This window comes from Schistocerca americana, chromosome 3 (assembly GCF_021461395.2).
Source record: "Schistocerca americana isolate TAMUIC-IGC-003095 chromosome 3, iqSchAmer2.1, whole genome shotgun sequence".
Classification (NCBI taxonomy): domain Eukaryota; kingdom Metazoa; phylum Arthropoda; class Insecta; order Orthoptera; family Acrididae; genus Schistocerca; species Schistocerca americana.
This window is the reverse complement of record NC_060121.1, coordinates 735,950,452-735,967,388: the sequence shown is the minus strand read 5'-3', so window position 1 is coordinate 735,967,388 and position 16,937 is coordinate 735,950,452. Positions and strand designations below refer to the sequence as shown.

Genomic DNA, 16,937 nt, shown 5'->3' with positions numbered 1-16,937 from the left:
GGCAGCTAGCTCAACATGAAAAGGCATGGGAGCTAATGCAGTTGAGTAAGAATAACAAACCTGAAATGTTTGGATACAGCATTAGTAGTGTCCAGCTTGACACAGTCACCTCATTTAAATATTTGGGCATAAAGTTGCAAAGCAATATGAAATGGAACAAGTATATGGGAATTGTGGTAGGGAAGGCGAGTGGTCAACTTTGGTTTATTGGGAGAATTCTAGGAAAGTGTGGTTCATCTGTAAAGGTGCCTGCTCATAGGACAATAGCGTGACCTATTCTTGAGTAGTGCTTGAATGTTTGGGATCCATAAAAGGTCCAATTAAAGGAAAACATTGAAGCAATTCAGACGCGGCTCCTAGATTTGTTACTGGTGGGTTCGAACAACTTACAAGTGTTACGGATATGCTTCAGGAACACAAATGGGAATCCCTGGAAGGAACACGACATTCTTCTTGAAGAACACTATTGAGAAAATCTATAAGACTGGCATTTGGAACTGACTGCAGAGCGATTCCACTGCCTCCAACATACATTACATGTAAGGACTATAAAGAGAAGGTATGAGAAATTAGGGCTCATATGGAGGCATATAGGCAAACATTTTTTCCTTGCTCTATTTGTGGATGGAATATGAAAGGAAATGACTTACAGTGGTACAGGGTACCCTCCATCACAGGCTACACAGTATACTGTGGAGTATCTATGTAGGTGTAGACGTACATGTAGAACATTTCTGTACAATTAAATCTGTAGTGGATAATTTTGTGAATAGAGTAGGTATATTAGAATAGAAACTATTAGACACAAATGGTACTTTGGAAAGAGTAACAAATATGAATGTTGCTATGTCTTCTGTAATTATAAATTAATTGCAACCTCAGTTAGAAAAATTAGAAGCTAATATAGGACCCTCAAGCAGTGAGGGGAAATCATCAAAACAAAGGTTTACTGGAGGATAAGTTACTGTATTCACATACTAATGCGCAGGCAGATATGGGATCGACATTAAATACTAAAAGGGATAAAAGGTATACTTCAGAGGAATTACGAATTAATACATATTTAAATTTTGAATGAGCAACTCACGGGACAAGAAAAGAATTAGATCTAACAATAGAGGACTACATTACAGATTTCCAACTTTTACTCCATTGGGCAAGGACACCCATACTGGGGCAAGGGGGAGTTGCACCATTTCCGAGTTATTTGGCATTGAAGTTAACCAATCAGGTCACTGCATGCACAAATTTAAGCACTTGTACGTGCTAAAGCGCAGTAATGCAGAAACATCTGTGGGTCCATAAGCTACCATTTGTTGAAATTCTCATTACCAGTTAAAATATGCCTTTCTCCGTAAGTGATAAATTTAAGTTAGGTGAGCATACACTACATTCCTTTGGTTTGAGGAAACCAAAAGAAAACATTTGGCAACACTGTCTCTTGACAAGTGCTTGAACTTGTGCATACGAAGACCAGACTGACCGGCTTAAATGCTAAATAACACAGAAACGCAATGGCGCAATGTATCAAATTTTTTCTTAACAATTATTTCTCAGCATTAACCCCCCCCCCCCCCTCTCCCCTCCCCTCCCCCAGCAACACCTGTACAAGATTTGCAAACTGTTTCTGACCACCATGTATAATTAATAGATCGTTGCAGTTGTGTGTGACAGATACCTTGAAGTAGGATCTAGTTGTACTGGCATTCTTTACATTTCAAAGATCAAATAAGGATAACAATAAATATTGTATTACACCAAAGATTCCGATTTAAGGGAATACTTTGACAATAACGAAGTTGGTTCAATTAGCAGAACTGTTTTGTTGAAACCTATAGGGTTACTTGACAAAAGCAAGGGGGAACTACATACTTACTTGACATAAATGGAACTTGTAACTTTTAAAAAGGAAAGTGTAACAGCTGAGTATTTTAAGTGGCTGGATAATTAATTACTGAAATAAATAAATACAAACAAAGATTATGTTCAAATATATAAATGGAGAAGATAATTTCTCTAATGTAATATTTGATGTTTGAATTAAGATTACTTAAGAAATAGGAACATGCTCCCTTATTTATATAGGACAGCATATGTGAGGGTGCCAAATTTTTGCATAATTAAATTCAAGATTTTCACTTCAGGTGCAAAATTTAGTGTAGTCTTGCCATCATATCTAAATGAGCAACCATTTAGTTTATTTATGGGAGGTTAAAGGGAATGTTTAAAATAGTGCACAGATCTACATTTTTTAATATTATATTATATGTTGATACAAATATTTGTTTGCGCTGAACTTTTATGTGTTTGAAGCACTCCTCCGGCAATGTGCGGAATTGCAAGTTCACCAGCGGATGCCTTCAATCACAACAAGTACATTATGGAGCTCTAAACACCACACCCATGTTGAAGGAGTCCCTTTTGAGCATACAACAACAAAAATTACACGGAAGGGTGTATATAAATGAAAAACACAAAGCTGTAGCATTTAGTTTGTTTCAGTTCAATCCTGACATCCACACAAAGCACATTTCTCTATGATTTTGTAATAAACAGATGAAATACATAATCCAGTGGAACTCATTTATAATATAAAGAAGAATCATGAATATTATTTTCTTTTATGAATTTGTCACCCATGAACCCTTTCATGTGCTGACCCAAAAGTTAACTATGAATCTGTATCAAACTGAAATTAAGACTACAAGATGAAAATAACTATGAAGAATGATGAAAGGAATTTAATACGTTACTGTATCACGAATTTACTATATTTTCATCACCACAAAGTCTCTTGACTGTGAATGGTGGATGTCACTGAACACTGTTTTCCCTTTTAAGAATGTGAAGTTTTTATTCACAGTCCTCTCCCCCAAGCCCATTTACATCACTAGCAACTGGTATGTTGGTAATAGTGTGCTTCCAGGTGTTCTGATGAGTTGTTTCCATTTTGTGTACAATACTTCACTGACCATCCCAGCTTTATTCTCCAGGTGCTGCTTGTTTTGATGTTATGTGCACTCGCTACCTGGACTCAAACTAGTCCAGGCATCAAGTACACATATCAGCAAAATTCACAGCACCTTAATAAGACTGCTGGTTCAGCCATCAAAATATTGTGCATAAAATGGAAACAACCAGGTGTAACACCTGGAAGCACACCATTAATCAATCACTCCATGAAAATCTGAGAGATGACATTTTGTTATTAGAAGGTATGAGGAAGAGTGAAATCATCCACAAGTAAGGAACAATATACTGGCATTCTTACCATGGACATAATGGTAAGATAAAAATGTTGACTTGGTGGAAAGGGGTTCCCTGACTTTGTATCTTACACACCAAGTAAGGAAGTGCCATATAATAATGTTGGACTTCCCAAAAATGCACTGATGCAGTTTTTCAAAAATACTATGCCTTGAAGTATTATTATAGTCCTTATGAAGATGGAAAAACACACCTACCTGTAATAGTTTGTGTAGGAAAGTGTGGTGTATAGCTGCTTCCACCGGAGACAGGTTATCAATGATAGAACCCAAACCAAAAAACCACTTAGAAGGTGCCTATACTTGAGAATGCCGACAAGATAATGATTCAATGTCCACTCCAATATCTTTCTTGTGTAGCTAGTGGCTAACACTATGGTCCTTCTCCTGTAACGTCTACAGTAATTTTGTCTCCCAAATGGTAGTGATCAGGGCAGGACAAATTTTTTACTGGCCCTATGTGGTGCTGCGAACAGTGCCAAATCCAATTCCCTTGTTATGCTTATCCATTACGGATATTTTAGAACCGTGACTGTATATTAATGTAAATAAGTTATACACAACTGCAACCAGTCACTTTAAAGCATTATTATTGAAAAAAGTGACTGGTTGCAGTTGTGTATAACTTATTTACAATTCCCTTGTTGTCCAAAAAAAAGTTTCAATTCCTCTCCTCATAGATAGCTTGGCAGTGACAGAAGGATGAATCCAGGTTGGTGATAGCTTTCATCCCAGAGAAACATTCAACCATCATACGCACTATGTCTCTCTGAAGATAACTACTTCTTATTGGGCCTTTAATTGGTCACCTTCCTCTCTACTAGAAATCCTTTAGATGGTCTCCCATGCTATAGTGGAATTGTTGGTACAATTTACACAGCGTTCACAAGTTAATGCCAGAAATATATTTCACTCTCTTTAACAATGTCGTGATATTTTGATTTCCCTACCAAAACAATTACAAAGGGTCTCTGCAGCTGGTTAGCATTGGAAAAATCGTATAGCTGCAAAAATTGCAGAGCTGCACATGTCACTCATAGCAGAGCTCACTCCATCATGGAAAGGACACACTTCTTAAATGGTGAGAAGAATCTGGTGTTGATAAGTCAATGGTTTGGTAGAGCACATTTGGTGATCACCCGTTTCAGATGCTTTCTTTTGAGGATTGCTCAACATTCTGGGTGTAATTAAATCCATAAGTGCAAATCATTGGCTATTCCCACAAAACAGTGTGTCCATGCTGACATGATAGATTAGTAGCAGAAAATGATTGGTGAATGTGAAGTTATTTTACATGTAACACCCTGCCTTAATGTACTTCACACATAAAACAAACCGAGTCTTTGTGAGGTGGGCAGAATTCTACATCATTTGCCTCTTTAAAAGATTCCATTTGATTATCAACCACGTTAAAGTTGGTTCATAAATAAAAATTGACAAAGAAATGTTTTCACAAGTGAGCTAGGTACATGGTACGACTGCACCAGTCTGTGATAGGGAAAACTACTCACTGAGGTGCAAAGATGTGTGCATGTACAACACCCACTTAAGGGATTAAAGAAGTTGAAGGTTTTCTAAAATTTAAAGATAATGGAGTAACTACTGAAAGGGTTTTGCTCTTACAGAAATTTGGCTCCTTACAGTCTTAATGAAAGGGTTTCTACAGTATAAGTCTTTCCGCAGATTTAGTAGTACCAGATATTCTTTCTAATCACTTTCTGATCGCAAAAGGGTGGACCTTCATCAAAACTACCCTCCTTACACTGCATACCAATCAACTGGTTTTAGCACTGTAGTGCCTGTTACAACTGACTAGTTTTTACTGAAAATTTGATGGCATGATCCTATGCAGATGCCTCCTCCTCAGCAACTTCTCGAACAGTTAAACGACGATTTCTGTGAATCACAGCATGAACGCTATCCTCATGGCCCCATCATCTGCTGATATGGAAGGACGTCCAGACATGGAATCATCAGAGACCGATATTCTACCCTGTTGAAAACATTTAAACCACTCATAGAACAGCATGCGACTCATACGTTCCTTCCCGTATGCTTGGGCAAGCATTTGAAATCACTCTCTCTCTCTCTCAACATGCAGCTAGGTGCACTCAGTAACCACAACACGTGCTCTCTCTGCTGGATGGTGCACTATTTCAAAAGTTCGGTTTATTTTTGAACACCCCTCTTAGGGCGGAAACCTATTGAATTTTAGAAGCATTATGTTTTCAAGAAGTATAAACAGACACAATAGTTCATTAATTACAGGTGAGAGCTTCAGTATAAAAAAGTCCCATTTTCTGGTAAAATAATATTTTGTAATGCATAAAAGCAACAGTTTAAGAAGTGTAATTATTTATAACATAATGATACTGTCAAAGTAATTGCTGCACCAAGTAACAAGTATAATGATCGACAGTGGTATGTGTTAATTGATATGGTTTGTTGGTTGTTTGTTTGTTTGGTTGTTGGTGTTAAAGGGATCAAACTTTGAGGTCATCAGTCCCTTCATTCTACATGTATTGAACCAGAAGTAACGCTTAAAAGAAGGGTACAAAAGGCAAATCCTGGGAAGCCCAATTGTAAGCAAGATACAATAAGAGAGAGCTAAAATTAAGGAATTGGGAAGGGAGTGACAAGGATAAGGTGGTCAAGCTGCTTGCCCAGAATGCAACTGGAGGTCCCCAGAGCATGGTATGTGGTGGGAGGCGCACTCTTTGCACCCCACCAGTACTACTCACTAGCCGGTGCCCCCAAGAAAATGAGCAACACAGACAAGATGACAAAAGTTTAAGAAAGATGAAAAATTAAAAATGGTAAATATAAAAGAACAACGAGAATAAAAGAGCGGAAAGGGCCTGACCACTGAACAAGGGCTGCCATGGTGACCTTGGCCACAGCAGGCAAGGGCTGCCTCTCGAAACACTAAGGCAGTCCATGAGGCTAAAGTGCCCCACCTCACAGAGATGAATAGAAACCACCTTTGTAGGTGAAACGTAAAATCACATAAACCACTTTGGCATCGTCCACTAGCACCAGAGGTAGTGTGTCAGGAAGTTTAATATATCGCCACAATGCAGAAAAATTTGTGCAGTCTACTAGGATGTGGGCCACCATCAGGTGGGTACTACATTGGCAGTAAGGTGAGTCCTCAGGTCAGAGAATGTGGCCATGGGTCAGCCAAGTGTGGCCAATGCATGGCTGACAAAAGACAGTGGATCCCTGTGGGAAGCATGAAGGGAGGACTGCCACATGGTCGTGGTCTGCTTTACTGCCCTGTTTGTTTGGGGAGTCTCAGTTTGCTTGGGGAGTCTCAGTTTGTTTGGGGAGTCCAGGACGAATAATTCAGAGTTCCAGACATCCAATAACTGATGGCGTCGAGTTGACCGAAGATCCAGTTCTTGAACCCCCATTTCCAAACTCAGCATCCTGGTAGGAAACCATGCCAAGCAGTCAACATGTTCATTCCCTGAGATCCCAACATGTCCAGGAGTCCAAACAAAAGACAACTGGCCATCCAGCTTGATGGAGGTTAGAGAGAAGATCCTGGATAGTCGTGACTAATGGGTGACATTGTAGCAGTGGTCTATAGCCTGAAGGCTGCTCAGGGAGTCGCTGCAGATTAGAAGCACCATGCCAGTGCAAGAAAGAGCTTGGCTAGGGGCTCGTTTGATGGCCACCAATTCAGCAGTGAAGACACTGCATCCTCTTGGCAAGGAGAGTAGTTCACTACACCTTGCATGTGTGTACGCAAAACCAGTTCATCCACTGGCCATCAAGCTGTAAGTGTATACCAATTCCGAACCTGGACATACATCGAGGACAGGCAGGAACAGGTGGAAAAAAACACCTACCTGACAAGAGGAGACAGTGGGGGAAATGGAGTTCAGAGCAGAGCAATTGAGACCTCAGTTCTAGGTCTCTGTTGTGGGAAGTGGACCTCCCTACTATGGAGAAGGACATGGTAGTTTGAATGCTTAGAGGAGATGCGAACAAGTATAGCATAACTGAGTAGCTGTTGTTGGCATCTGATCCAAAGTGGAGGAACCCCAGCCTGCATAAGTAAGCTGTTCACAGGGCTAGTTCTAAAGGCTCCTGTTGCTAGTTGGACCACACATTGATTTATTGGCTCTAGAGACTGCAATGGTGAGGGTGATGCCAACCATATGGCAGACTCCCATGATGACGACAGGACATGGATCAGAGCTTTGTAAAGCTGCAGAAGGGTAATGCAGTCTGCATTCCAGCTGAGGCAGTGAAGTGTATTATGGTGTAGACAGCACCTTTGCTTAAGCTGACGAAGATGGGGAAGCCAAGTCAGCCAGGCATCAAGGACCAGCCCCAAAAAGTGGTAAGTCTCCACCACATTGAGTAACTGGTTATTGAGATGAAGTTCTGGTTGTGGATGAACAGTACGACAGTGACAGAAGTGCACAACATGAGTCTCAGTAGCGGAAAACTGAAAGCTGTGCATGATTGCACATTTTGAATGGCAAGCTGCAGTAAGCATTCAGCAACGTCCACACTAGAGAAGAAACAGTAAAAGCAAAAATCGTTGACAGACCAGGAGGGTAATACTGAAAACCCCGCAGCTGCTGCTCGACCATTGATGACCACTAAAAAGAAGGGGGCACTTAATATAGAGTGCTGGGGAACAAAATTTCTTTGGATATTGGGAGGGTGGGGGGATACTGTGGGAAGCGTTAACTTGAACATGGAAAGTATGGTGCAACAAGAAGTTCTGGACAAAAATCTGAAGTGGGTCCCAGAAACATCACTCACGTAAGGCAGCAAGGATGTTATGTCATCAAGTGATGTCATAAGCGTGCATGTCGATGAAGAGGGCAAGAAGGTATTAACGTCAGTCAAAAGTTGTGTGGATGGCAAACTTCAGACAAACCATATTATCAGCAGTGGAAAGGCGTTGGTGAAAACCGCACTGTTACTGATCCAGAAGACCCTGAGACTCAAGGAGCCAACACAACCTCCAGGTCATTATGCATTTGAGCAACTTACAGAGAACATTGGTGAGACTAACTGGGCAATAGCTGTCCATCTCTGGGGGAAGCTTCCCAATTTCACTACTGGGACGATGATGCTCTCCCACCATTGAGATGGGAGCTCACCTTTACTCTGCCATTGAGAGGGGAGCTCACTTTCGCTCTCACTCCATATGCAGTTAAAGATGGTAAGGAGATGACACTGACTATCCACTAAAAGTGATTGAGCATTTGGTTGTGGATGCGGTCTTGTCCTGGGGCCGTATCAGGGCAAAGGCAAGGGCACTGAATAATTTCCACTCACTGAATGGAGCATTATAGGCTCTAGTGGCCTGTAGTGAAAGATAAAGTGCAGTTGCTCAATCTGCTGTTTAAGGACATGAAAGACAGGTTGATAGTTCTCAGACACAAAGGCTTGAACATAATGCAAAGGAAGATGTTCGCGAAGGAGGCGTACATGGTCCAATGGCTGAACCATACCATTCCCAGCATTCTTGCTTACTTCATTTTATTAAGTATTGGATCTGGGCATAGAGCCGTTTAAAGGCAATCAGGTGCTCGAATGATGGATACTGCTTATGTCATTGGAGAGACTGCCTATGGTCTCGAATGGCCTCAGCGATTTCCAGATTCCACCAAGGGACAATGACGCTCTCCACAGTTGATGCAGATAGGGAGAGGAGCACTAGGAACATTCGCGTGTAACATTCGTCCTCAATTCCTACAGACTGGGCTGGTGTTGCAACACGAAGACAACATGTGCCAGAATTTAATACATTTTGTAGTACTGCTTGGGGGGGAATGGGGGACACACAGTTTCATGCTGCACCAGTATACCATCATCTTGACCTTTCCAGGCAACAAATCGCCCCCATATGCCCAGATGAAGACTAAAGTACGAGGGTTATTCCAAAAGTAAGGTCCGGTTATAAAAAAAAAAAATCAAAACTAAAATGTTTTTTCAAAACAATTGTTTTATTTACATTCCTTACATCTTTATCTATTTTTCTACATAACTTCCATACTTATTTAAACATTTGTCACATCGTTCAACAAGCTTTTGAATGCCCATGTTATAGAAATCGGCCGCCTGTGACGATAACCAGTCCTTAACTGCTTCTTTCACTTCATCATCTGTGTCGAAGCGCTTGCCGCCGAGAAACTCCTTTAAGTAACGGAACAGGTGGAAATCACTTGGCGCCAGGTCCGGACTGTAAGGAGGATGGTCCATCTGTTCCCATCCAAATTTCTTGATCAGAGCTTGCGTTTCATTTGCAGTGTGGGGTCTGGCATTGTCATGCAACAACAAGATTCCAGACGACAAAAGACCACGTCGCTTATTCTGGATTGCACGTCAAAGTTTAGTCAGGGTAGCGCAGTAGGCGGCTTTATTAATCGTTGTTCCTCTCTCCATAAAGTCGACTAACAATACTCCACGTCTATCCCAGAACACAGTCGCCATAACCTTACGTGTTGAGATTGTCTGCTTTGCCTTGACCTTGACTGGCGATGACGTGTGACGCCATTGCATTGACTGACGTTTAGACTCTGGAGTGATGTGAGAAACCCATGTCTCATCCCCTGTGACAACATTGTCTAAAAGACTGTCACCTTCCTTATGATATCGCTCCAAAAAATCAAGAGCAAAAGCCATTCTTTTCCATTCGTTGGGGCTCAGTAAGCAGCCTGGGAACCCAACGGGCACACAATTTGTGAAACTTCAAATGTTCAGACACAATTCTGTACAAAGTTGTTCTACTCACATTCGGAAAATGCATGTCTACGTCTGTAATAGTGAACCAGCGATCTTCACGAATTTTTTTGTCAACCGCATTGACCAAATCGTCTGAAATCACTGATGGTCGGCCACACCGTGGTTCATCGTGCACATTATCCCGTCCTTCATTAAAAGCTCGCACCCACTTTCGCACTTTACTGTCGCTCATTATGTTAGGACCGTACACTTCAGTAATCTGCCGATGGATTTCCGCCGCTGAATTGTTTCTTGCAGACAAAAACCGTATCACTGCCCTTACTTCACAATCGGCGGGCTGATCAATTGTCTTAAACATTGTAAAGTGACACTGTGAACTACACTCAGCAACAGTAACAAAGCAAATGGCGGCGTTTGACGCGCAAGGCTTGCCGGGAGTCGGCGCGCATGCGTGTTTTGTCATTGGCGCCAAATTTCAATAGTTACGGCGAATCGGACCTTACTTTTGGAATAACCCTCGTAGCAACATTATTGTCCTCTGGCCCCCAATGGACAAAATGGACGACGTGTACAGCCCTTTGCTCCAAGTTGGTGTGTAACTCAACATCGGACTGCAGGAGGAGGTCACGATGGAAAATTATGCCTTGAACCATATTTAGACTATTATGGGGAGAGACAGTCATCAGAATGTAGCCCAGTTTGACACAAGCAAGCAACACCAATGACTGGGCAGGCGATGCTGTTTCAATCAAAATTGACGGCATAGCCTGTGAAGGAAACATTTTGGGGTTCCATACCTCTGTGTTGAATGAGTTCTTTGCTTCTGAAGAGACTGCTGGGGCCATGTGACGACCTGTGGGAGAAAAGCTTGATCTACAAGTCATCTGCCAAGGTGCCATCCATACCAAACAGGAGCTATCCCCATGTGTGTCACCCAGCCTCAGCAATGGGTACCTGGCCAGTAATCTGTTTCTCAGAGTCTCCAAGCCCCAGTCATGACAGGCACATACTCCTTGGCATACACTGGGAGGTATCAGCTCAAGCACCAACAGTGTGATCCCTGTGGGGTCAGGTGACTACTATCATGCAGATACTTGACGAACCTCCCACAATGGGATGGCTATCGTGTTGGGTTTTGGGTGTACTAGCTTACTGGAAAGGAAAGGTGCTAAGGTGGAAAGGCACAAAGGTGGGACTCCATATTGGGCGACCTTCCCTGCACAATCTGCACTTCTGGAAAATTTGGAAAAGTGGTGGCATGTCAACCCAACAATGGGGACCATGTATTTATCAAGGGGGAGGCATAGAAAGTGCTGGGAGTGAAATGGAACACAAGGGTCCTAAATTGTGTACGAGGTCCAAGTGGGGTCTACACCAGAAAGACCATCTGATTGAAAGGCAGAGGGGGAAAGGGATAGTACATGTACAGGGTTGCAACACAGAAAGAGAAATAGTGCTGCAAAGGCCTGTGCCTCTTAGTAGCCCAGCACATTCACACAATAAGAGTTGTGAGCCTTCTAGGGTGGCTCATTGACATACATTGCACTGAAACGTTTCAGATATGAATCATAGCTCCTAAACAACACAAAATATTGTTTAAAATTTGTCTTCTGAAGTTTTTGTAGTTATTCCCAATGGAAGCAGCTTTAAAATATACAGAATTCCCAGAAATAAGAGTCTACAGATCCTTTAAATACATTGATTGGTTTATGAGAGGGGTTGAACACAAGCCAATTGTTGCCCAAAAATCCACAGCTGACAACTGCACACATTACAATTCAATGCTTTTAACAAAGAAAACTCTGACAAATTGTGTGTGTTGCAATATAAGTACTTCTTGCACAAAGAATTGAAATGATTGTCAAAACAGGTTTCTCTGCTATAGTTGAATTTATCTACATTATTCTAATATGATTCCTCCTCTGCCTCCTCTTAAAACATTGCCTCACTGGTAACTTTTATTTGATGCACTGTGCTACCAGTTTACCTTAATGTCTTCAAGAAGCTGCGGGTCTTGCCAATCAGGAACATTCTTATTGGTGTCATCAGTATTAGCTTCTGATTTTTCATCAGGCTGACCATCTGTGCGCTGACCCTTTTCATCCCGAGGCACTATTGGTCCGTGGAATGGACACTGAAATGAACGACATTGTTGGGTTAATCAATTATTGGAATAACTGAAATTAACAACTTCAGCAATAGTGTGTATTAGTACACAGAAATGAATAAAGTTAAATGATCAATAAATTTAAAAATGAATGGATGTAAGTAAATGGTAAAAAATGCTAAGAGCTCACCGTATTGATTAGCAAATGTCATTTTATAAATAAAACGGAAAAAAATAAGAATGTATGGACCAAAGTACCACAGATTGGTACCACCTTCAACTGCTGTCATTCATTCAACAGCAACAAATTCTCTACAAATCGCACTTCAGTAGAACAGCCACAGTGAAATTTTTTGGCTTTTGATGGCATAAAGTTATGCGAAATTTAGTCATCGGTGCTAACACAGTACAATACACATAAATGAATCGTGATCTTATTCAGGGGATTTTGAATGTTGACATAGTTTAACTGATCCAACTACTGCCAGTCAAATTGTTGTTTGCAGTATTTCTATAGGTAAACATTTCAGTCCTTTTTTTTCGTTTTGATTGAGAAAACTCAGAGGACAGGCTTAAAAATAAAGTTAAGTATATGATCATTATACAGAATAGAGTTTGGTGAGAAAAAATGTGTTGTTCTTGAAGACAGCATTCGCCTGCACACACCACAATCAACACTCCATACTACAGCAAAATAAGGCTGGAAATTTTTAACAGTTTGAATATCATACAAAAGTACTTTCCTTTCTTGTCCACTCAATAGGACAGAAGGTCTCATGTTTTGCAGAAACGAAGAAATTTGCAAAACTTTTTACAGCATATTTGATTAGTAAAGAGATGATCCAAGTGTGGACATTAACACTTTAAAATGGCTACTGGGAGACTGTGTAACAGATAATAGCTGATAAAATAATTTTATAGTTGGCAAAATAATTTTCTTTTGTCAAATGTGTGTCACAGATCTTTACATTAAAACTTTAACCATTTAAATTCTCTTTATGAAAGTATTCTCCTCACTTGAATAAAGTGTTCTACACAGCCCAATTCAGTTGAGGACATTCAGCAGTTTAAAATAAGTCACAGAACAGGCATATCAAAGAAATTTTATTTATAAGGAAGTTTAATACGCTACATGTATAGAGTATTTGTTACTCTTGACCAATTAGAAAACAATAGTTTCATATATCTGCAATAAATGACAATCCTCATTCAAAACTAAAGTAACTGATGGTTTTGAAATAGCTGTCTTTTTAACATGTGAGGGAGGAGGGGAACTAGAACTCACGAGGTAAATGTGGAGGTTCTCTTTATTCTATTATATTACAAGAATGGAAATTCAATGCTGGCAATAGTGTATAAACATATGGACCACCAAGAACTCATGCACACATGAATTGTGGGTGGCACATTTAAATATCGGATAACCTTCTGTTCGTCTGGTTTTAGTACAAAGGCACATGCAATATTCTTTTCCAAGGCAACACTGCCTGTTGATGTGCTGCTGTCTTAATAAATGGATGTTGGGAGTAGAAACAAGTCAGACAATAGGGAGGGAAAGTGACGTTCTTTTCGAGGAACACCACTGAGTAATCTAGAGAACCGGCATTTGAAGTTGACTGCACAGCGGTTCTACTGCCACAAATGCACACTTAATGTAAGGACTGTGAAGCTAATATAAAAGAAATTAGGGCTCATACAAAGGTATATAGACAGTCTTTTTCCTCCCACTCTTAGTGTGGAACAGGAAAGGAAACGATTAGTAGTGACACAAGGTACACGTCACCATGCATCCAAGTGGCATGTAGATATAGCTATAACTACATGGATGCAAGAAGTAGGTAGGGAGGCAAGAGGAAGAAGAGAACATTGAGTTCAGTGGCAGTGGGGAAGCGTTCAGTGGCAGTGGGGAAGCATGGATTAATTTTGGTACCAATAACAAAACTGAAGTGTGCATGGGAGTGAAAGGGAAGGGGGGGGGGGGGGGGGGGGGGGGGTGAGGGACAGAGAGAGTAAAATATTGCGGCAGGAGAGGATCAGGATTGACAGAGTGTAAGGGTAACAGTCAGATTGTGGTGACTGAACACAGGGACCAGCAGAGGTTCATGCTAGGGACATGCAATAACATTTTTCAACCATACTGTTCATACATGCTGCATCTGGAGGAGGTGGTGGGATAAGAACCAAATGGCATAGGTGTTGAACCAGCTGTTAAAATCTTCCAAGTGCAGTGCGTTTAGCAACTGCATAGCAACAGTATGGTGATGGCCTTCGATGTAGATAGACAGCTGCTTAATTGTCACAGATACGTCAACACCTATACATACATTCTGCAAACCACCATGAAGCACATGGCAGAGGCTACATCACATTGTACCAGTTATAAAACAACGGAAACTCAAGGTAGGAATATCTACAATGTAGGAAAAGATAGATAGCTACTTTCTGTAAAGATAACACGCTAAGTTGCAGACAGGCACAATTAAAAGACACTCACACATCAGCTTTCGGCCACAGCCTTAATTGGAAACAGATAAACACACCGTTCGTTCACCAAGCAAGCACACCTCATGCACATGACTGCGGTCATTTGTGTGTGAGATGTGCTTGTTTGTGTGAATGAATGGTGTGTTATTTTCTTTTCTTGATGAAGGCTGTGGCCGAAAGCTTATGTGTAAGTATCTTTTAATTGTGCCTGTCTGCAACTTAGTGTGTTATTTTTGTGGTAATTAGCAACCTATAATTTCCTACACTGCTGTACCCGTTATAAAGTTTTGTTGAAATCCATTTATGTATGGAGCATGGGAAGAAAGTTTAAAATGCCTGTGTGCAGGCTGTGATTAATCTGATCTTGACCTCACAATTGTAGGGGGATGTGTATATTCCTAGACTCCTCATTTATAGCCAGTTCTTGAATCTTTGTAAGCAGGTTTTCTTGCAATAGTTTATGTCTGTCTTCAAGTGGCAACCAGTTCTTTCAACATCTCTATAACACTCTCCCACAGATCACACACACCTGTGACCATTCATGCTGCCCTTCTCTGTATACAATAAATATCCCCTGTTAGTCCTATTTAGTAGGGATCCTACACACTTGAGCAATATTCTAGGATGAATCACAAGAGTGATTTGTAGTAAGCAATCTCCTTTGTAGACTAATTGCGTTTACCCAGTGTTCTGTCAATAAACTGAAGTTTACCACATGCCTTACCCATGAGGGAGCCTATATGATCATTTCCATTTCAGGCCCCACGAAGTGTTACACCCTGCTATTTGTATTAGTTAACCGATTCCAACTGCGACTCACTGATACTGTAGTCATAAGATACCATATTGTTTTCATTCTGTGAAGTGCACAATTTAACATTTCTGAACATTTAAAGCAAGTTGCCAATCTTTGCATTGCTTTGAAATCTTATCGAGATCTGACTGAATATTTGTGCAGCTTCTTTTAGATTGTACTTCACTGTACTGCACTTCACTGCAAAAAGTCTGCAGTTACTATCAATACTGCCCACAAAGTCATTAACATACAACAGGAATAGTAGGGGATTACTTCACATCCCTGGGGTACACCTGAAGTCATGTCTACATTTGTCAATGACTCTCCATCAGAGACAACTAGCTGCATCCTTCCTATGAAAAAAGTTCACAATCCCATCCCAAATTTCGTTTGATACCCCATACAACTGTACTTTTCATAATAAATGCAGATATGGTACTGAGTCATATGTTTTTCAGAAATTGAGAAATACTGCATCTACTTGACTGCCTTGATCCACTGTTTTCGGTATGTCATGTAAGGAAAATCCAAGTTGGGTTTCACATGATCTATGTTTTTGAAATCCGTGCTGGTTGGCATGGATGATGGAATGTCTGAATGGATGATGGAATGCTACACTGCTGGAGAGGAACAGAAGGCATAATCTTGAATAGGTCATCCCTCATATCAGTGGGCAATGAGATTGAGACAATATAACTGGCAAAGAGCATGGTCAAACAATGAAAAGTCCTAGATGGAATGTAACAATATTATGAAACGGATAGTTGCTACTCACCATATAGTAGAGATGCTCAGTCGCAGATAGGCACAACAAAAAGACTGTCAGAAAGTGAGTTTTCGGCCAACAACAAGGCCTGTGTCGAAAGTAGACAAAATAAATATACACACACACACACACACACACACACACACGTGACAAAAGTCTCTGGCAGCTGAAGCCAGACTGTGAGCAGCAGCGCTTGATGGGAAAGGCAACTGGATGGGGGTAAGGAGGAGCCTGGGGTGGGGAGGGCAAAGGATAGCAGGTTAGGAGTTGGGGATGGTAAAATGCTGCTAGTGGGAGCTTGCAGGGATGAGGCGGAGAGTAGGGTGCTAGATGTATTGGGGAGGTTAGATGGAGGGAGGGGGAGAGAGGGAGGGTAGCAGAAAATGAGAGAAGTAAGAAGACTGGTTGCGTCAGTGGAATGGAGGGCTGTGTAGTGCTGGACTGGGAACAGGGAAGGGGCTAGATGGGTAAAGACAAAGACTAACGAAAGTTGAGGCCAGGATGGTTATGGGAGCATAGGCTGTATTTCAGGGAGAGTTCCCACCCGCACAGTTCAGGAAAGCTGGTGTTGGTGGGAAGGATCCAGACAGCACAGGCTGTGAAGTCTCACTGAAACGAAAAACATTGTCCTGAGTGGAGTGCCCAGCAATAGGGTCGTCCAGTTGTTTCTTGGCCACTGTCTCTCAGTGGCCATTCATGCGGACAGATAGCTTGTTGGTTCTCATGCCCACGTAGAATGTAGAACAGTGGTTGCAGCTTAGCTTGTAGACCACATGACTGGTTTCACAGGCAGCCCTGCCTTTG

The 16,937-nt window shown here is 41.3% G+C and overlaps 1 protein-coding gene across 3 annotated transcripts in view; it reads right to left on the bottom strand.

Annotated features, from left to right (window-relative positions):
• LOC124607388 (UV-stimulated scaffold protein A-like) overlaps positions 1-16,937 on the bottom strand; it is a 126,924-nt gene that overhangs the window by 17,658 nt on the left and 92,329 nt on the right. For all 3 annotated transcript variants that reach the window (XM_047139705.1, XM_047139704.1, XM_047139706.1), the window contains one exon: positions 11,968-12,114. In XM_047139705.1, coding sequence (XP_046995661.1) covers positions 11,968-12,114 — 147 coding nt within the window. The remainder of the gene's footprint in view (positions 1-11,967; positions 12,115-16,937) is intronic.